General features: G+C 37.0%; 2 protein-coding genes across 10 annotated transcripts in view; both read right to left on the bottom strand.

Annotated features, from left to right (window-relative positions):
- Positions 1-1,098: 1,098 nt before the first annotated feature.
- klf9 (Kruppel like factor 9) lies at positions 1,099-6,128 on the bottom strand. Its single transcript, XM_060883243.1, has 2 exons — positions 5,324-6,128; positions 1,099-3,849 (listed from the first exon to the last, which is right to left on the bottom strand). The coding sequence occupies exons 1-2, from the start codon at positions 5,658-5,660 to the stop codon at positions 3,584-3,586; spliced, it is 603 nt and encodes a 200-aa protein (XP_060739226.1). The 5' UTR covers positions 5,661-6,128; the 3' UTR covers positions 1,099-3,583.
- Positions 6,129-12,008: 5,880 nt separating this feature from the next.
- Positions 12,009-21,794, bottom strand: part of trpm3 (transient receptor potential cation channel, subfamily M, member 3) — a 138,875-nt gene continuing 129,089 nt past the window's right edge. For 7 of the 9 annotated variants that reach the window (XM_060882884.1, XM_060882881.1, XM_060882882.1 and 4 more), the window contains 6 exons: positions 20,832-21,083; positions 20,568-20,742; positions 14,834-14,984; positions 14,395-14,588; positions 14,025-14,157; positions 12,009-13,798 (listed from right to left, as the gene is read on the bottom strand). In XM_060882884.1, the coding sequence (XP_060738867.1) occupies positions 12,301-13,798; positions 14,025-14,157; positions 14,395-14,588; positions 14,834-14,984; positions 20,568-20,742; positions 20,832-21,083 (2,403 nt within the window). In that variant the 3' untranslated portion in view covers positions 12,009-12,300. Of the gene's footprint in view, positions 13,799-14,024; positions 14,158-14,394; positions 14,589-14,833; positions 15,003-16,787; positions 16,899-20,567; positions 20,743-20,831; positions 21,084-21,794 lie in introns of all 9 variants that reach the window. The other 2 variants (XM_060882876.1, XM_060882878.1) reach the window with 2 other exon arrangements.

Raw genomic sequence — 21,794 nt, forward strand, 5'->3', positions numbered from 1 at the left:
CAAGGTCCAAACCTCCTCAAAATGTAAAAATGGAATTTTTCATTTTGGTTTCACAAACTATTCTATAGACCTGCATATAGCTTGTAAAACTAGTAAACAGTGACAAAATGGCAGATGTTCCAGATATCATCGTTGGCATGACAGGCTCAGTTTATGTCCTAACAGTGTAGATGTAGATTGTTTGCTAATTGACAAGATGTGAACACTGCATTTTTAGCCTACGTGAGGAGATGAGGAGATTTTAAAAATCACCACCAACAGGGGGCAGTGTTTTATAATTAAAAACTGATTGCTGTAAATCAATGAAGCAGATACTCAAAGAATCATCACGCCAAAAAGTTGTCAATTAGCCAGGGAGCTGCTGAAGCTGTCAGATTTGCTTTTATGTCTCCAGCAACTCCATTGATGCATGACAGCTGAAGAAAGTGACAATAGTTTGTTTAATAAAATCTTATACTGCTGTAAACCTCTCAGTCCTGAATGGTCAGAAGCTTTGCCAGAACTTGTTCTAGTACGTTATGATTTTGTACATTTAACAATATCAGTGCTTCATACTGTAGCACTCCATAAGTCTTTACACATTTTTGAGGAAAAAAGAAAGACTTGTAATGACTGTTTATAGCTGCTACAATGTAAGTAATAACAAGAATTAATTTGTTTGTTGAACATTATGCAACACTAAATGTCACTCTAAACCGGTAAATGTTTAAGTGGGTATTCTTTAATAAATAAACCATTGTTAGCATTGTCATATTGCTCAATATAAGTGTGCACCACTTTGGGGTGGTGAAAGCAGATTCATTTTGAATCAGGCCATGTCACACCATGTCCATGACCATAGACGTTATTTTCCTAAAACAACACTCCTAAAAACATTTAGGTCGTACTTCCTCAATTAACATTGAAAGGGCCACTTACATTATTATAACAATTTCAAGGATGCGATGAAATTGATATAAAGATAATTACTCGTTGTGTATGTATTCAATTAAATATATAGTAGAAATAACTAGGACTGGCAAAGAACAATCAGAAGGTGTTTGGAAAGGTGATTGAAATATTACTCAATGATCAAATTGTAAAAAATGCCTACACTGGTCATCTTTTAATATGTTTAATTTTTATATTATCAGAAAAAATGACATTCTGTTGAAAATAATACAGCAAAATGAAAAAGCTTTCCATATTATTGTCACGTATACAGATGTGGTAGATGTGCGAAAACAAAACCACAAAGCGTCTGTCAGTGGTTAGGTCAGTCCATTCTACATTCATTACAATGAAGTTAATACAATGTCAGAAAGGAAGCAGTATTTTTACATTCTCAAAATTTCAGAACCATAAACAGAACATTAAAATTCGAACATATAGAAATATACGTCTGTTTCTTTAAAACGTGTACAGAAGTGGGAGCCTATATTAAAGCACTAACTAAACACACTAATATTAGTCGTTAGTACTGTTGTCATTCACCTGGTGGCTGCTTTTATATCAAAGTCACAGCATTGAATATTTCAAGTAAATTATGTAAATGAAGTTGTTTTGTGCAACATCAGTCTTACTAGAATCCAAAAATATAAACAAATAAAATAAGTATCCTTTTCCTTTCCACTCAATAAACCAGAAAATGATGTTTCCTAGCAGCTAGCGGCTAGGACTGGACTGACCTTTCGCTTCTGTATGATTTTAAAGAAGCCATTGTCTACTTAATTTGCAATTACTAACATTACAAAGTGAACCTGCTTTAGGGGAGTTTTACAGTTTGTTAAATTAAACTTTGTCCTCTTTTAGCAGAATCGTATCAACTTGCAAGCTAGCAGTTACTGTTACTGGACATAATAACATGGAGTCATGTCAGTTTTTGTTTCCTTTCAGATTTGATTTCCTTTCAACTGTGCAATTTCCTTTAAACACACCCAACTTGTGCTTAAAGAAACTGCTTTACTTCCTAACTAGCCAACTAGCTACCAGACATAGCTATCTTTTATATATTAATTATGAAGCATTTTAGTGTTCATGCTTACATTTAATGTCTATATTCACCATATTTCTGATACTTTCTTTGTAAGTTCTGCTAATCAAGTTATATAGTCATGCTTACACCAACAAAGGCAAATATCAACACTTAAAATGGCTTATGGTGGGGAATTTTCTACAAGCCAATAAGGGCACTTTAAAGGCAGTATTAAATTACAGCTCAATATATTATGTATTATTAAAAACAAGATAGAAACAGTGTAAAAAAGATCCCACACATTCCCCAGTAGAAACAACATCACTGAAAAGAGAAAGAGGAATCTGGGTGTGGAACTAATACATAAACACACATTATTTTACAGTCTGAAAATGATACAGATGAACAGCATATGATATGAATGACGTCATACCTGCCTAAGGGCAAGACTTTTGTAATAAAATGGCACAATTATTGGATCCACATAGTCTGCTACACAAATAGTTTTACTTATTCTAATAACAATGAATGCCAGTTAATGCAATGCAGTTTTGTGACTTTTCCACCTATAAGTAGTCATCAGATTTAGCTAACAATTAGCCATTAGCTTATACTATTCACACAGAATCATGATGTGTCTATTAATTTACCATCTTAAACGTTTATAGAGCTGACCGTTCATGGAAAAACTCAACTAAAGAATATAAGAAACGATTTGCTTTGCTTTGTCAGACATTTGATTAATTCGGTGCTCAGAACAATAATTTATCATTTTTAGGAGGCAAGGTCAAGAGGAAGCACAAAAATAATCCAAGAAAATGGAAGTGATTCTGGTTTTCCAGACTGGCCACCTCCATGATACAATGTTCAACTATACTGTGAGGTGTTGTTAATGTTTATAGGTTGCAGTGAGCACCACAGTGTCCTAAATGGCATCAGGCAGCAAAAAACGGGAGGGGGTTTGAGGAAGACTTGTTACCTACATTAGATTTGACGCTCCAGTCAAAACTAAAGAAACAAATATACTAGTTGATTAAATAGAAGTGGTCTTAGGGGAATTGTGTACTTTTGTTTTTTCTTCTTTCCACGCATTTACTGACTGATCAATATTTTCTATGAACAACAACAAAAAAAAAACACATAAAATCCACTGTAACTGATTCCTTGCATTTGACATGGAAGTAGTCATGTGCTGATAATCAATGAGTTCTTTAGTATACAGTGATAGTAAACCTGGCTTCATTCTTGAATTTTACAAGAATTGGTCCGTTTTGGTTTTACGTGAAAAATTCTGATATTTAGAACACATAGTTTTTTTTTTAATGCTTATCCATCACAATTATTGTAAACCATGATAATAGTTTAGGTGACTAGATTTTATATCAGCACACACCTACACTTCTGCCACTGCGCTCATCAACCCGTCACCTAACATATACCTACACTTCACTGCTATCAGTTTAGCAGATTACGTGTGTGAAAGAGCTTAAGCATTTATTCACCTGACGCATATGGATAACCTGAAAGCTCAGACTAGAGACAGGTACAAAAAGTCTGGCATTGTACACATCAGAAGGGTGTGCAGATCCTACACCGATCAGTAAGTTGTTTTTAAAAAAGTTCTGAACATCACTCAGCATCTCCGGAGCCAGAGGATGAGGTTGAGGCTGAAGAGCGGCGTCTTCGGCTGTTGGAATTGCAGAGCATGCTGGGATGGAAGCCGTCATGGCGGCGCGCATGCTTGGTCAGGTGGTCGCTGCGCATGAAGCACTTGGTGCAGAGGGGACAGGCAAAGCGCTTCTCTCCTGTATGTGTACGGAAGTGGCGAGTCAGCTCATCTGATCTGGAGAAACGCTTGATGCAGCTGGGCCATGTGCACTCAAATGGTCTCTCACCTAAAGAGGGAGGAGGGAGGAGAGAGAGAGAGAGAGAGAGAGAGAGAGAGAGAGAGAGAGAGAGAGAGAGAGAGATATTCAGTACACTGTGTTCAGAACATAGCTGTCTGGGGATTCATAGTGATTCACACTTCAGTGATAAATGTATCTGGTTTGTACAGATAAATTTGTTCTGCCATAAGCACACTTGATCATGACTGTAGTTTTATATGTTGGAAAAAAAAGGCACTAAGCTGGGTTTTTAAGGAATAAGTGCACTGGCATTCGAAGGCAGATACATAACTATAAAACAAACAACATTAAGACAAAATTGGACCACTGTTGTGCTTTTACAAGATTTGTAACAAGCTAACTAAACAAATAAATCTCAATGGATAGGTGGATATACAGAATAAAGTCCCTCATCTACTGTACAGGCAAAGGTGTTAATCACTGTTTAATCTCTGGTTCATGAGCACCCAATAAACCATAAAGCATCTTGTTATTGGAAAGTCAGTAAAGAAGCCACGTGCACTGGGTGTGTACAACAGGTCATATAACATGTCTGTGAAAGGGTGACGTCACCTTTTCAGATTACTATAATGCACTATATATGGTCAGGTTATATAACAACAACAACAACAACAACATCAATTATTATCAAACAAATATTGTTTTGTCACTATTTATAAAGATACCATGACGCAACCCTGTATTACTTCACTTCGTTGTCCTGCCAAAACACATCGATTATGAAACTGCTGTTCTGTTCCCGGTGTAACATTTTGTCACAAACACACAGTGATCCCTGCCCGCGGTCACGCCCCTTTCCTCGTACGACCACGCCCCCTTCCATATTGTCACACCTTTCAGCATGCGGTTACGCCCCTTCCTCCTGTCGTCACGCGTTGTTTCCTTTCCACGTTTAGATTGGACCACAAGTCCCAAAACGTGAAAGAAGCAGTCCGAGTAAAAATCTGACGTGTCCTCGCACATATTAAACCTCTACGTTTGTCATACTGCGACGTTACAGATAGTCGGAGTGTTTTTAGCCCTAATAAACATTCACATAATGTCTGGACACGTTACTTTTATATTAAAATGTAAATAAGAAGAGCTTTATTATTAAACAGTTTTAGACAGTTTTATTCTCGGACATGTAAAATTCCTAAAGAACAGTCCACGTTTTCAGCACGTGGCACGCGCTACCTATATCGTGTTGCCAGATCGTTTAAATTTACCCTAAACAGCATTATTTTAATCGGGTAGAGTAAATAGTCCTTACTGATAACACGCTGGTGTTGATAAACTTGTTAGATAAACGTATCTTAGATATACGCACATGTATCATTTATATAGTGGGTTTGTAGTGTTACCTATAACAAGGCGTTGTCCACAGATGCAGGATTGGGTCTGTGCTATATGGCAACCTACAGTCAGTTCAATAACATCATAAAGGGATTTATATTATGGAATCATTTAATCTAATACGTACCAGTGTGTACACGGCAGTGTGCTTTCAGGTGTGATGACTTTCCGTAGATTTTGCCACATCCAGCATAGGGGCATCGGTGCTTCTTCACGGCGTTTTGCCGGCTGCGTCCCCGCCGCTCGCTCGCAGCCGTTCGGCGCTTCTCCAACACGCCGGATTGACCATTTGCGGCGCTTTCTACGGAGCCCTTAGAACAGACTCCACCGCATCGGTTCAAGTCCAGCAGGATCATAGCCACCATGAGCAGCGTGCGGCTCTCCTGACTCTCCATCTCCGCCTCCACATCCGCTCCCTCCGTGGAGGACAAAGCGCGCGTCGCGGCAACATTCACATCCGTCATGATTATCTGGAGGCTGCTTTCGAGACCAGGCAACTAAATGGCAACAAGTTAGAAGATGTCCGGAAGAAAAAGAAAACCAGAACACAAATGTAGCTTTTCTTCTCCTTCTTGTGCAACTCGTTTATCAGAGAAGTGGGCTCGAGGAAACGTGGTGTCCACCGCACGCGCGTCTGTGATTATCTGTGGAATATAGAACTCTTTCTGTTTTCGTCAAAAAGAACTGTTTTGTACGACTCTTGTACAATTTCCAGTCGTGTGTCGGGCAATTCCCAGAGTCGTGCCTTTGCCTTGCTAGTTTTCTTCATAACTGCGTCAAAACTTGTGAGCGCGCGCCGCCGCAGTGTTTTCGCTGTTCTCTTTCTCAAAAGAAACAATTTCGCGGAATCCCAGGGCGTCATCGCTACACCGCGCTCTGATTGGTCACTTCCGGAACGTTGTCCCACGCGCTACCAGGAATCCCCATGCAAAAGGCGGAAATGTGGCTCGTGCTGTCCAATCACGCTCTCTTCGTGCGAGCCCTTGGACTTGCTCGCACCCGGAAACCAGAACATTGATGCTGTGTCCTAAACCGTACTCAAGCGCGCTTAAGCAGTACGCTAAAGCAACTACGGCAACGTATAATTTGTGCTATAACCTTATATAGTGTTCAGGGCAGTCGTGTGCGTTTTGGAAGACTGTCCGAAGGTTAACGACCCCACTGAACTGCCTCTGGCATTGAATTTGTTTTACCCTATGTATATATATATACATATATATATATATATATATATATATATATATATATATATATATATATATATATGGGGAGATTGCAATAACATATACCCAGTACAATAACACATATCCTGTACAATAACATATACCCAGTACGATAACATATGTCCTATACAATAACATATGTCCAGTACAATAACATATATCCTGTACAATAACATATACCCAGTACGATAACATATGTCCTATACAATAACATATGTCCAGTACAATAACATATATCCTGTACAATAACATATGTCCAGTACAATAACATATATCCTGTACAATAACATATGTCCAGTACAATAACATATATCCTGTACAATAACATATGTCCTATACAATAACATATGTCCAGTACAATAACATATATCCTGTACAATAACATGTCCTATACAATAACATATACCAGTACAATAATATATGTCCTATACAATAACATATACCAGTACAATAACACATATCCTGTACAATAACATATACCCAGTACAATAACATATACCCAGTACAATAACATATACCCAGTACAATAACATATACCCAGTACAATAACATATATCCAGTACAATCACATATATCCTGTACAATAACATCCGCTCAGGGGAGTAACTCATGCCACTAAAAAGAAAGATACAAACAAAGTAGTAGACTATAATGGAGCCCAGACTTGTACATACTTTTTATTTGCATTGGCTTTGGATTTCTGACTTACACGTTGACTCTTGCAGGTGTATAGTAAGAACAGTAGGTCAGTAGCAGGTGTGAGGAAACATGGAGGGGAACGAGTGGAACAGGACCCATTACTCAGTAATCCACCCATCACTGTTCTTGGAAAGTGAAATTATTTACATACAAGACGTGACATAGCACGTATGCAAACACCAGAAACACTGCAAACACCACACACTGCAATTCGATTTGTTTTCCTTTATTCTATAACAAATTATGTAAAACAATCGGATTAATGTTGTCTACGTAACCTGCGTGTTAAACGTTCACGTTTAATAAACCCGCTCAAGGGCCATCTATACGTGGAAGTCTACGTGCCACACACACACACACACACACACACACACACACACACACACACACACACACACACGGATTTATTAACATACTTCTACTTGTATTCCTGATTCACTATTCAAAATTCAACAATCCCCCCTTACCTACACCCCTCTGTCGTCCTAAATATAACGCAGCACAATAACACCAATAGGGCACAATCGCAGCCACTGAAATCTGATCTTTTATTTAGTAAATACCTATAGCAAATATAGTAACATCTTTCGAGTCAGCATTTCGTAGCCTCCGAAACCCACACTCCACCAGGGCACATGAGGGTCACGCGCGTGCCCGCGTCCTCGGTGCAAGTCTGGGGAACAGAATGTTCCCTGACTTAAGCGGAGTTCACCTCGAGCGGCGCCCAGCGGCGGGTTCGCGCAACTGCAGGGTGAATTCGGACAATGTGAATGGGTTACTTTGGTGGCCAGGGTTTGTATGCATGAATATGTTGCTCCTCGAATGCAAAAATTTCACTTACCAAGAAGAAACAATCAATCAATCAATCAATAATTACAAAACTTAAGTTAATCTGGTGGGAACCCAGTGCAGAAATGTTTCCAGGTTCCAAGCACTTAAATGATTATTAAGGATTATTGTAATTATTTATTTGTAAAATTAAACATTGAAGTTGATTGAATACTACAGTTTGTGTCATTTTAAGATGGACCGTGTCGTGTCGGTCGGTGAATAAAATCATAGAAAGGAACAGACGAATCTTTTAAAACAAACAAGCAGAAACCCCCTCCAAAATGTCATTCTTTATTATAATACGGCAGCGATTCAATTGGTGTGAAAGTAATCCAATAGTGCCATCTATAGGAAGAACTATATCACTACATAATAATAATAATAATAATAATAATAATAATAATAATAATAATAATAATAATATCGGATAAGCGGTAGAAGATGAATGAATGAATGAATGAATAATAATAATAATAACAACAACAATTACAGCTGAGTCACTGGCTTCTGAAACACTTCAACTAGCACCTTTTCCCCGTTTGTTTTATATATATATATATGTGTGTGTGTGTATGTATATATATATATATATATATATATATATATATATATATATATATATATATATATATATATATATATATATATATATGTGTGTGTGTGTGTGTGTGTGTGTGTGTGTATGTATATATATATATATATATATATATATATATATATATATATATATATATATATATATATATATATATATATATATATATTTATATAAATAAAAAACCTTGAACAGAGTTTAAGGTTGATTGTATCCTAAGTCAGTAACCTAGTGAACCAGTGTTAATGTACAGTAGTTTTCGATAGAGACTTAAAAGCACTTTCGTACATCGCTCTGGATAAAGGCGTCTGTCAAATGCTGTAAATGTAAATGTAAATATATAATTGACAAGTAATGTACAAATATAATTTTTTATATCATTTTCCAACTTGGTCTTTAATGTCTTTAATGCATAGTTTAATGTTGCACATTAGTTCCATTAGTCATTATCTTAACTCTTTATTTAGGCATTCACATGAAAATATATTATTTATTAATCAGCAGTTAAACAGAATCGCAGGTGTAGACCCTCCAACATGTCCAAAGAGGGTTTACAACTAATTCAGATATACCTTTGTGTGTCATATACAAAAATACAAGAAGAAAATCCAGTCCTAATTCACTTAAATATTAATTTATTTAATAATACATGCCAAACATCCTATTCACATTGAGGAATATTACAGAATACATGTTTGTATTTGCATCCAAATACTTAGCCTACTACAGTGGGAAGATAGGATTTTTCTCATCCTCACCAATTTTCTGTCATTTTCCAAAATTCATTTCACATCCTTGTGGAAGAACGACATGCAATCATTTTTAAGGGCACTAAATTAACTATGACCCCTTTGAATAAAATGACAATATTATTGTGGAAAAAAACATGTGCTTTGACTCATTAGCATACAAGTACTTACAAATTAAAAAGAAGAGGAAAGGGGCTGAGAAATGTGGAATATAACTCACAAACCAGTATGCTACAGTATTGGAAAAAAATACTTTACATGAATTTTCCTCAATGATTTGGCACGGTGCATTTCTTTTGCCCTGCTTGGCCCCTTTAAATGTAGTGACTTTTAAACAACCATAGCAACATTTATGGAAAAGATTTAAAGAACTTTTACATGTGACAACCAGGTGCTTAAGTGGTGCTCACTTATATTTTAGGACATTACACTGTGTTTAGCTAAAATGTCTAGACTCACTAGGTGAATCTCACTTAACATCAGCTTTAAGAATGGAGGACTTGTGTTATGTTCATGGTACACTGCCAACCTTGAGGGTGACTGCTGGCAGAAATAACTTCTATAATATTTTAATTAAGAAAAGTCCAAAATGACAGTTTTAAAACTTTTTATATCTGTAAGACAGTAGTGAGAATGTGACCTAAAAAGTCTTCAGAATTAAAAAAGGAGAAAAAAAAGGGCCTTGTATGGTATATATGGTATCATAAATTTCAGCTGAATTCATTTTAAAGCTTACTTACTGGACTACCAATCGGAAGGTTGTGAGTTCGATTCCTACGTCCACCAAGCTGCCACTGCTGGGCCCCTGAGCAAGGCCCTTAACCCTCAATCGCTCAGTTGTATAAAAATGAGATAAAATGTCGCTCTGGATTAGGGCGTCTGCTAAATGCTGTAAATGTAGTTAGAAATGGAGTTAGAAATTTGTGGAGGGGCAAAGTGGTTCAGGATAAATAAATTCCAATGTTGTTGGATATTAGGACTGGCAAATATACATATATACTTATACGATTTTACATATCTTTTAAGCACTAGTACAGTCATTTCTGCCTTATCTTGGTTTGATATGTAAAGGTTGTGATGCAGAGATGCAACATGATGTGATGTGATGCGTGATTTGTATGTCATTTTTAAGTGTTTATATGATTTCATAAAAACCACAGTGATCTGAATATACACAAAATATTGCATTTTGTATTTTCAGACTGCAATCATTTCCTTTACACTTTTGGTTAACTCATATCTCCCATGACTGCTTTTTAACAGAGTATATTGTAGAATCTTTTGGTGCTATTATACATAAATAAGGCAGTAGAACAAGGTTGATGGTAGAGGAGGACATGACACTGATGAGCGTATATTTTGCAATACCTTTATTTCAGCTGACTAATAAATCTATAATGAATTTCCTGTATTTTATATTGCTTCAAAATTTTAATTTTCACAAAATTATCTCTCTAGTTAGTGTTTTTGGGGTGATAATGTTTTCCTTTGGATTGGGAAATAATATGTTCATTGTGCAATGTCAATTCTTTACATGTCTTCCTTTATAAGATAACACATGAATCATCTAGAAATTCAGATCCAGTTAATTAAAACCCATTTCAGTTATTCACACAAATAATGAAAGATTATGTAGAATTACATAATTATGTAGTAATACACTGTAATTATCCTAATACTTGTACAGTATAATGATTTGGAATATTATTAAAATCTCTCAGCTGGCTTGAAATACAGTGCTCACAGATGTGCATACCTGAAAACAACACGTGTTCTAAAGTGCATAAGAACCACTCCTTGTCCTCTGCTGCCCTGGCCCCTTGCATAGCAAGTCTACATCAATAATCTAGGTAGTGGAAAAAACCCAACAATAACCAACTAAGCTTCTTTTTATGATTACTTTTGTGATCCTACTAGTGATTACTTGGTTCTCTCGTGACTGAATCTCTGGGTAATCTCCATGAGCGCAGATTAAAAATCAAGGTTGAAAAAAATCATTAATTTTTCATTATTTGTCACAATATTATCAGTTTGTTGTTTGAATGATTTGAGATTTAAAATAGTGCTGAGTGTAGGTCAAATAGGATTTTAATGTAATCTACCATGTACATACCAATTTTTATATAATATACCACATATACTCTGTGTGTTTAACTGGCCCATGTACTAGACATGTTACATTAAACTAGTTAGTGTATATGAAATTAAGTAGGGGAAGGTCCTTCAAGTCCTACAAATGTACATTGGGAAAGCACTGGTTGCACCATATAGGTATCTGAGAACAAATGTCTCAAGGGTTGAAAACAATGTATATTTTCATGATAAAAGTATGATAAAATCTATAATAGACATCTGAGAAAATATATGTGCATTTTTTTGTATAATAACCATGTCTATGCATGTGTCTCCAAGATAAAATTAATTAATAAAGCTAATTATATACAACAAATGTTGAGTGTCTTAAAAATATTTCCCTTTGTGTTTTTATTTGATTTGGATTTAAACTCATGATGCCTACACTGGTATCATTACAACATGGATAGTCAAACCCAATAGATTAAGACAAATGGGATGATTAAAGTTGAGAGAGAGGAACTCAATATGTTTTAAACATGGCTTTCTAACCTAGTTCTTAATGGGAATATGCACTGTCTATATATTTCAAGTCTGGATACAGTCAGTGGATACATATTCCCCTATTCTATTTCCACCTGAACTCACAGAAAAGAATGAACATTAGGATTTACCAGTTCAAGACCTGCAGACTAATTTTGCCAAATGACAAAGTTGTAATCCATATTTGTACTATGGTGCTAAAGGTGTCGTCATGTGCTAGTACTATCCAGGACAGATTATTACAATGTAGAGCACATAATTCACCCAGACAGTGCTAACTGCTTATTGGACCTTTGGACATCAAATAAGTTTTAAGATTCCTTTTCCATCCTATGCATACAACAGTAGATCCACAATGTCGTACACCAATTCTTGTTAATCTCCTCCACCATCACGTATAGTTGTGCCTGCCATCAAAGCTTTGGAAGGCTGATGGCTTGGCCAGTCGCCTCAAGGAGAGTGTGTCTGTCTTGCTGTCAGGCCTTATACCAGACTTGCTTCTCTGGAATGGATTCCTGGCACGTCCCTTGTCCATGCGTTCACTGATAGAGAAGCTTTTTCGGGCATAAATATTGGAATGGGAATCCTCTGACGAGGAGCAGCTATTGGCACGTTCCAGTCTAGAGGCTGGAGAACAGAAGGGGCCCAGGGCTAAGCCAAGAGCCAAATCAACCCCCATTCCACCACCTCCACTGGAACAGGGCTTGTTGGTCTCAGCTGAGCCCTCAGTGGGCTCCTCATGGTCAGATTCAGCATGGCTCAGCTCAGCATCACGCTCTGGGTGTGAGGCACACAATTCCTGGGGCTTCTCAAAGGTGAACGAGCCCCCAGGTGAATCTGAGCGCTCGGGCACTGGGTATGACGTAGAGACACAGCGTGTGTCAATGCAGTCTGTGATGCTGGTGTACTCAGCTGCCTTTACTTGCATGCCCATGCCACCATAGTAAGTGCGTGGCATGAACATCAGACTGTGGGACTTCACTATTGGTGCCTCATCCAAGAATAAGGGTCCAGCTGCTGATAAAAAGCGGCTGCTCTTGGAGCGCTCAAGGATACCTGCAGAGGGTGGAGGGGATGGATCTGTGTCCCATGAGGGCAGGGCATCTGGTGGTAGGTGGGTAGTGCACAGTGACAGGTCAGCGGCAGCAGTATCCTCATATAAGACAGTGCCATCTGGCTGTCGTTCGCTAACCGCTGCCCTACAACGGTAGTCCTGTTCCCCAGATAACACTGCCTCCATGATCTCTGTATGGGAAGATGAATCTTGAGCAAGACTCTTAGGCATTCTAATTGGTTCCAGGAAGCTCTCTTGGGGCTGTGCCTCCTCAGTGGTAGACACATATATATCAATGCAAGATGAGGGTCGATGTTGCTGTTGTACAGACAATGTATTTATTGGGGCAGGTTTGCACTCTTTTGGGGCAGCTCCTGATGCAACTGATTGTGAGCTATTTGCACGGTGTAAGCTCAAAGATCGCTCCTTGTAGAACCCCTCAACTCGGTCTGTGCCACACCTGTCTCGAGATGAATGGCCCATGTAGAATGAATGGCTCCTTACCCGTGGTGCCAGTGCAGTGGGTGAGGTTGGAGAAATGGACTCCTCCCCACCCTGTTCCATAGATTCTTGCAGCCGGTAGGTGTTGCCCTCTTGGCTGTTGAAACTGCTTTGACGGAGGATATAATTATTGTCAGTGCAGTCTGATGACGTCCTTGAGCGTGCCTTGTTTATCTCGGTCCGCTCTACACCTGTAAACCTCTCCAGAGCCGCAGCCATACGTGCAATTAGTTCCTCCATCTGAGCCAGCCGAATGTCCACTGTCTGCAATGAGGCCTTCATGAAGTGCTCTCGTTCATTTACCTCCTCCAGCCTCATTGCCATGTTTTCCACCCTGATGAAGACAAGAATTAAAGAAACTTGAATATCAGTTTAAAATTTATTTAAAAAAAAAAATCTATATTAGTACAGTAGGAACGCACGTCAAAACTGTCCCATGATTATTTAGGGAAGTTATTTCTGGGATCAAAACAACTTATAAGTATAGATTTACAACAGTAATATTTTTACTACATTTGACTGAATATGATTCATATAAATTTTGCATAAGCTCTGTGAACCTTTCAGATGTTACTCTGATCCTCTCATCGTTGGAAGAGTTGAAACGATCATCTTTTTCTCTGAAGTATTCTTCTATGCACTGCTCTTCAAAATCATGGACTTTTTTCAGCTCATCTTCTGTGATGAAGAGCTCTGGTAGTATGAATGAAAGTTTAACCTCTGCATTATTAATTGGCAGTTGATTTATATGATTGGTTCATATTTGCATGTGTTGTCATACAATTTAGCAGAACAATCTAGCAAGACAATCACCATGTACAAATCTATTCACCTTACAAAGAGTTTGTAAGCAGCTGTAAATTAGCAGTTGAGCAACGCTTATTTTAAAACTGTCATTATGAATGTAATGAAAGGTTACTTGTCACTTACTTAATCCAAAGTCCCGTTCATCATCATCATGCTTCCTCCAGCGACAGCAAAGATGCTTGAGGACCATGGTCATATGGCTGAAGATGATGAGGGGAGGAGGAAGAACAGGGCGCTCATGAAATGTCATAATCAGCTGATAACGCTGAAATTTCCACACCTGGTTGGAGATGGACTTCACCTCGAAGAATGTATTACTGAAAAGACAATACACCAAATGCCCAGCTCAATTTCTTGAATGAAATTAATAGATTGTATTATTTAATGGTTTTTGGGTGCCATTATAAGTACTGGGTTCGACCTCAAGCTAACTAGGACTATGAAGATAGTTCTCTTATGCTACTGTAACATGTTTAAACAGATGGCAACTGTTGTATATTGACATATGAATGTATGAACACATTCATACAATAGTCAAAAGATGGGTCATAATAGGGCATACTTGAAGACAGCAATGAGAAGATTGACCAGAAGAATGTTGGCAACCAGCAAGTAGCACGCCATGATTGCAGGTACAATCCACGCGCCAGTCTTACATGGAGGCTGGTATACAATTGATCCGTCCTCTGCGGTGATGTTCTGCCCACATGGTGCTATAGAGAGATTGCATTAGTTGTCATCAAAAAGATCATTGTATGCATGAAACTGACCGATTTAATGAAAAGCAAAATGAAATACCAACAGAAACCACATCTGCAGGTCCTTATTGCTCTAATCTTGTGTAGCAGATAACCAGAAGAAAGATGAGGAGCAATAAGGAGTAAGAAGCTAAATGGCAAACCTAAATGCACAGAGATGTGGATCTAAAGTACCTTTAAAAGCATATTCATTCATGTTCAATTGCATTCCCCAATATATTTAAACATGTCCTCAATGTTTAAAATATATTGATTGGTAAGAGTGTGGCAAACTCATACAAGATGATTGTGCAGAATGTATCAAAAATACATTGTTCGTTTTTTCCAGAAGGGATGGTTCAGTTGCTGTGGATTTCGACAAGTAGACAGTCATCACTCTTGGAGCTGTTTGTGTTTGTGGATATCCTTTGTTTGCTGTGGTCAATCACACGTGGAAGCCCAAAGATAGAGAACTGAAGTAACACCAATTTGTATTCAGACCATAATTTTTATTCTTTTTTAAATCTGTCAAAAAAACTCTGACAACTGAACCACATGAAAAAACATTTGGTGATGACAATAGGTGGCAAATGTATGAAAGATTCTGAGAAAAAAGTAACTATATTATTTGTATCAGTTTTTACATATTATACACAAAATGTATTTGCCTCCCACAATTTTGAAAAAAGGAGTATTTATAATATTTTTTAAAGAAAAACTATTTATAGATCTAAAGTTCTGTAAATGTACTGTATATTAGCAAGATTTACAAAGACAGGAAAAATTAGTATATATGATTACTTCCAATCCAGTGCTTGCTGTTTTGGTGGATGTTAAGCCATCTTAAAATGTGTGTTAGAATAAATGGCAGTAGCATTGCATATGCCTGTGTTGTTGGTATACCATACAATGCCACTGAATGGGCATGGATGGGCATGGAGTACACATTCAGCATGATCAAGTTTCCATGACAGAGATTAGAAATTAAAAGCTGACCTTAGATTTCAATTTAGTTTCCAATTCCACTTCTTATTTGCATGATTCATGCCTTAATCCCTTCCACCCCAAGGGGAAAAGTAGACACGTCAGCAGAAACTCATTTCATTTTGGCAGCAAGAACATTACAGTTAAAGTGATTTGTATAGCCAGTCTGCAATTTGTATAGGGTTTTTGTTTGCTACAAGCTAGTTTTACTGTTTTACTAGCATAGCAATGTAATGAAGTGCTTGACAATGTAAAACCTAGTATAAATGTATCAAGTCAAATTTTACACTAAAGTAAAAATTTTACTTTTGGAAGTAAAAATTGTACTTGATACGTAAAAAATCTTATACAAATTTTCTACTTAAAGTTTTTTGTTAAATAAATTTCCATTTTTTTCCCTGTACCCGAAAAGGAAATTGCATCATGGCTACATTTAACTGGCTCCAACAGGCCTTGATGGTTATATTTAGAAAACCTCATGGTCCTTAAAATACCAACGAGATTTTCTTATTCTGAAATCTTGAATGTAAAATAAAAAGAGATATTAGCTATATAAACTATATTGGTAAGTAAGTACAATGTAAATAAAAAGATAAATTTACTAAAAGACCAATAATAACTAGAATCCCTGGCATGGAAACCTCTGAGTGTCAATTTGTGTGTTAGACCTGTCTTATCTACTAAAGGGAATATGGTGAAGTAGGTAGCATGGTAGTGAAACTGGAATGGCGCTGGCAAGGGAACTCTTGTTAAATAGTTAAATAATTCATATTTAAATATATATGTATTAGGATTTGCCTATATGGGATGGACCACTGTTACGCCCACTTCCTTGATTTCGAACGTAATGTTCGACCAGCCAGAGTTTTTCATTCAGCCTGTTCTGTAGCTTCCTACTATTCACATCTGCAACAAAAAATGACAATGTTATTTCAGCTCTCTTGTCTTTGGGCTATCCACCTATGAGCACACATACAAACACACACAAACAAACACACACAAACACACGTATGCACAAACAACTCCCAAATTATATAAATGTATATACCCAAGCATATTATACAGTGCCTTGCATAAGCCCTATTGAAGCTTTTCACATTTGTAATGTTATAACCTGGAACTGAAATACTGAATTTGTCTTAATTGGGTGTATATCTCATGAATCTATACAAAATTAGCCTAGTGAGATCATCTGATCTCAATATAAAAATAACTGTTTCTGGAAGGCCATAGGATTTGTTAGAAAACATCCCTAAACAAACAAAGGCCTAAGAAACTGTGTAAAAGTATCAATTAGGGTTTTGCTATAAAATATTTGCGTATTCCACAGAACTGTATTAAATCTAGCTATAGAATGCCACTCAAGGTTAATAACCAAGGAAAAAGGCCATCTGAAACTCTGAAAGAGCTGGATAAATCCACAGCACAAAAGGGAGAAGTTGTTCAAGGACAATCGTAGCCCAGACACTCCACATGGTGGTGGTAACATCATGTTGTGGAGATGCTTTTCATCAGTAGTAACCAGGAAACTTCTCAGGGTTGTGTGAAAGATTAAGGGTGTCATATGCAGGGCAGTCCTATAAAAAAGCAAATTCTTGCTTGCAAGAGACTTCATATTTTGTTTAACCTTCTGTCAGGACAATAACCCTCATATACTGGAAAATATATACTGTAACAGTTCAAAACCAATAAGCAGAATGTATTAGAATACCATAGTCAAAGCCATGACCTCTACTGACCTCTTCATTAAATCTGATAGATTTTTTAAAGAAGAAAAATTTTTTAAGAAATATCCTGGAAAGCTAGCTGTAACTGCAGCCAAAGGTGGTTCTACCAAATATTGACCATTTATTTACAGATCATGTGATACATGCACAGATGTAGAATGAATGTAAATTGTATTGACCACACCCTTTAATATTATGTACTATTTTGGATTCTTGACCTGCACGATATAGATAAATATGTGTGGACTCCTGATCATCCCATCAATATTAGCCTTTTGAACATCCCATTCCAGACTCAAATCCTGTCCAGGGTGTACCCTGCCTTGTGCCATGACAATCTTGGATAAGGGGTGTAGAGAATAGAGTAATGGTATGGATGGACATCCCATTCCAAAACCATTTGCACTAAGATACCCATTTTCTGTTATCCTTCATGCCTCTGAAAAGCCTTTTTGTCTATTCTGCCCCAAGACCATTAATAAGCTTGTGGACTGATCTTTGGCATAAAGGCCTGGCATGAATTTGGTGTTTCAGCTCAATCCATGTGTTCAATGGTGTTTAGTTCAGGGTTCTGTATGAGCTTCTTATGCTCTTTCTCATGACCTGGGCAAATCATGTCTCCATAGACTTAAGTCAAGGCAAGTCAAGTCAAGAAGATTTTATTGTTTTTTTAAATTTAATTTTATTTTTATTACTTTGTGCATAGATACATAGACTTGCAGCAAGAACAGGTTCGTGGAAATTCCCTTTAGTTCCAATGACAGGAAACCTTAAAAAGATTACGAAGGGCACACATATGGTTTTGGTGGAAAGGTGTCAAAATACCTTTGGCCATTATATATTAATAAGTAAGACTATTTATGTTCAATCTTGTAACACTACAAATTGTGGAAAAGTTCAAAGGAAGGGGAAAGAGGGTGGATGGGGATGATGAATAGTTATGCAAGGCATCATATATCTGACCTGACATTTCTTATTTGTAGAATATATGTTCTGTGTTTAATATATATGTAGAAGGTGCACTTCTATAACTTTAATACTATACCATCTTTGCAACTTTTGTGAATATGATCTCCAACCAATCTTACAATTTATGTAATAGTGACAGTGTTATTCTTTAAGAGTAGTGTATTAGCCGACAAATACCAAATAATTACAGTCACTGTGTGACAAATATATTGCTTTAAAGATTTATTAAATTGTGCTTTGCAGAGTTAAAATAGGTAGCATCAGCTCATACATATGATAAATTAGACCTTAAAGCACCATGTGGAAAGCTGGTAGGTGATAGAGCACTACAGCTGCACATACTGTATTACATGCTCAAATATGTTGATTTTATATAGTCAGTAACCACTGCTCTATAATGACCCATGCTCTACTGCTCTATTATTATGGCCCATGTTATGAAAGACATATACAATACCTGGTGCTTAAAGTTCAAGTATTTTATCATTTTACAGTTTTATAGTTCTCCAGGTCTATTTAATTTATTAATAGTTTCGAAATGTCATTTCAAATCTTGAATACAGGTGATTGTTCTGTCATTCTAGATCAATATTAAGCATTACTGACGAATGTACTGTTCATGGTTATGTAAAGCCTAAAACATCAAAACTCTGTGCTGTATTATACAGTTCTAGCTAATATTATGTTTAAAAGACATAGTCAGTGGTGTACCCAAAGACCGTATACCATATTTATGTAGACAACATGTCACTGACTCCCATTGTGGGGTTTTAAAGGCTAAATTTGACTAAAAGTAGCTATCTTGATTGAATATGGAAAATCTGGAGCCAGATTCTGTGCAGTAGATCAGCAAGGTGAATAGTGCGTCTGCTTCATGCTCGCCCATATTAGACATGGACACTCCCTTTCTTCATTCTGTGAGTGTAAACAGGCAAGCTCAAGTGCAACAGTATTAAATGATGCACAGAACAACATTAGTTCAAAATGGTAATTGCATTGTTACTAATAATTTGCAAATTTTGTTGATTTGTTGTCATACAACGTGCAAGTAAACTGATGTTAACGTTGTCAGGAGAAGATTTTAGAGTTTGCAAAAAGGCAGAGTAAAATTTTTAAATTAGTCCATCAGGTCGGTTTTGCATTAACTTAACTAGATTTAAAATATGTACACCAAAACATAAGAAACTGCCTGTGCCAAGCACCTTGTCAAATGGTCATTAATTTATTTAGATTCTACATTTTCTACTCCATCTCACCAAAATTCAACATCATTACAAGCCACTGTATCAAATGTTATGTTCATATTTTCGTAACAATTTGCATGTTGTTTTATATTGTTATGTTTTATATTGTGTGTGCCACTTATGGCATCCCAGAACCACCTTAAAACATGACAGAATCTCTTTCACTGTATCAAATGATCCTGTAATGAATATTCATTACTGTGAGCAATACCGATTGTAAGTGTTGTGATTACAGATTGCATTGTTATTACAGATTGGAATTGGTATAAGCTGCTATTCTACATTATAAACTTTTAGCTTTAAAGCTACAGTCAGTGTGTTTTTATTACTCATAATCACCTGTCAGTTCCTGGCTTAATTAAATTTTAATATCTGAGGCCTGCTACTCTGCTGTGTTTCGCTTTTTTCTTACTACAATCAGGAATGATTTATCTCAATAATTAATTATTAGAAGTCCCTACATAGATTACATGAGGTGTGTTGGTGGCAGAGTCAAATGTGCAATAGTTAATTGTAGCTAACTTTAAAAAGGTTTTTTTATATATCAAAACCAAAATGACTAGATTAAAATCCTCGCTTCCAAAGCTGTTGAATTCTTTAAATTGTCAATAAAATATGCTAAAAGGATGTCTTACGGTCAATTTGGTCAGCAAATACTTCGCCGTAGATCATCCAGTAGGGCATAAAGAATATGTTGCGAGCGAGCATCCATGATGGATCCTCATTAGGGTTCAGGATGGCTTGACGTGCCACACCGAAACTCATCAGTACCACCAACATGATGATCACAAAATACATCATGTCAATCATCTGTGGGAAAATGAGACATACCTTTAAAGTAATAGTCATCAAATCATTCATTCATTGTATTGCCTGATTAATAAGACTAAATTTCTTACCATCTTGCCAATCATCATTACGTATGGTCCGAGGTATTTGTTTACCCCAAAGATGTCAAGAAGGCGGATGTACCAGTAGATGATGTTGACACAGTAGATGACCCGACCATAGCTCATGAGTGGTGGCTCCTGGAGACGGAGTACCATGCCAATGGAGAAGATAAGGATAGCCATGAGGTCTGTAACATTCCAATACTCCTGCAGCCATACTTTAACTTTCTGCATCAGTTTGCCAGGTTCTGACATCAGGATCTGAAAATGAAAGGTGTGTTGGAGAAATTGTTGATATTATAAAATCAACCATCACCCAATTATAGGACGTTATTGCTCTGGCATATTACTTGCATGTTTACTTGCTTGCTCATTTACTATTGTATTATTACTTGATGTAACATGTTTAACGGGTGACTTCAAATGTATTGCTGCAATAGATGAATAAGATATAGCTAGAGTGCACATGAGCTTCATGGCCAATATGGGGCAGTATTAGCCTTCTTAGAGAGCAAGATTTCAATACTGGAAATAAATAAGGTGCACTCCAAAAAGTAAAACATGACTGTGTCGAGAAATCAACTAATGGGTTTCACAGTTCCTATTACATGACTTGAGACAACAGTTTCTGTCAGATTTCGAATACTGTAAGAGCAGCAGAAAGTTCAATTACTGAAAAAAAAAACAAACAGGAACAGCTGTAATTCATATACAGAATCAATATGTCCCCTTATGATGCATAGGGATGTGAAAAAAAGATAGATATCCATGTATGTAAAGTAAACACAACACTGGTGTGGATAGAGCTCACACTGGCATTTAGCACAAGATTGTAGGAAGTGTACAGCTGACTTTCCAGAGCTCAGCTTCTCTGATCTCTCTCAGTGAGCTTCTTCTGAGCCCTGTCCTATTTAAAACCCCAACTGGGATTTTAACAATTGTTTGAGCTTTGAAGTTACTGTAGCGAATCAT

This window comes from Tachysurus vachellii, chromosome 12 (assembly GCF_030014155.1).
Source record: "Tachysurus vachellii isolate PV-2020 chromosome 12, HZAU_Pvac_v1, whole genome shotgun sequence".
NCBI lineage: Eukaryota > Metazoa > Chordata > Actinopteri > Siluriformes > Bagridae > Tachysurus > Tachysurus vachellii.

Excerpts from the sequence above, each read along its gene's own strand:
- klf9 (XM_060883243.1), bottom strand. The coding sequence starts at position 5,660 with ATGACGGATGTGAATGTTGCCGCGACGCGCGCTTTGTCCTCCACGGAG. Across the intron at positions 3,850-5,323 it reads ACACTGCCGTGTACACACTG|GTGAGAGACCATTTGAGTGC; the intron begins GTACGTATTAGA and ends CTCCCTCTTTAG.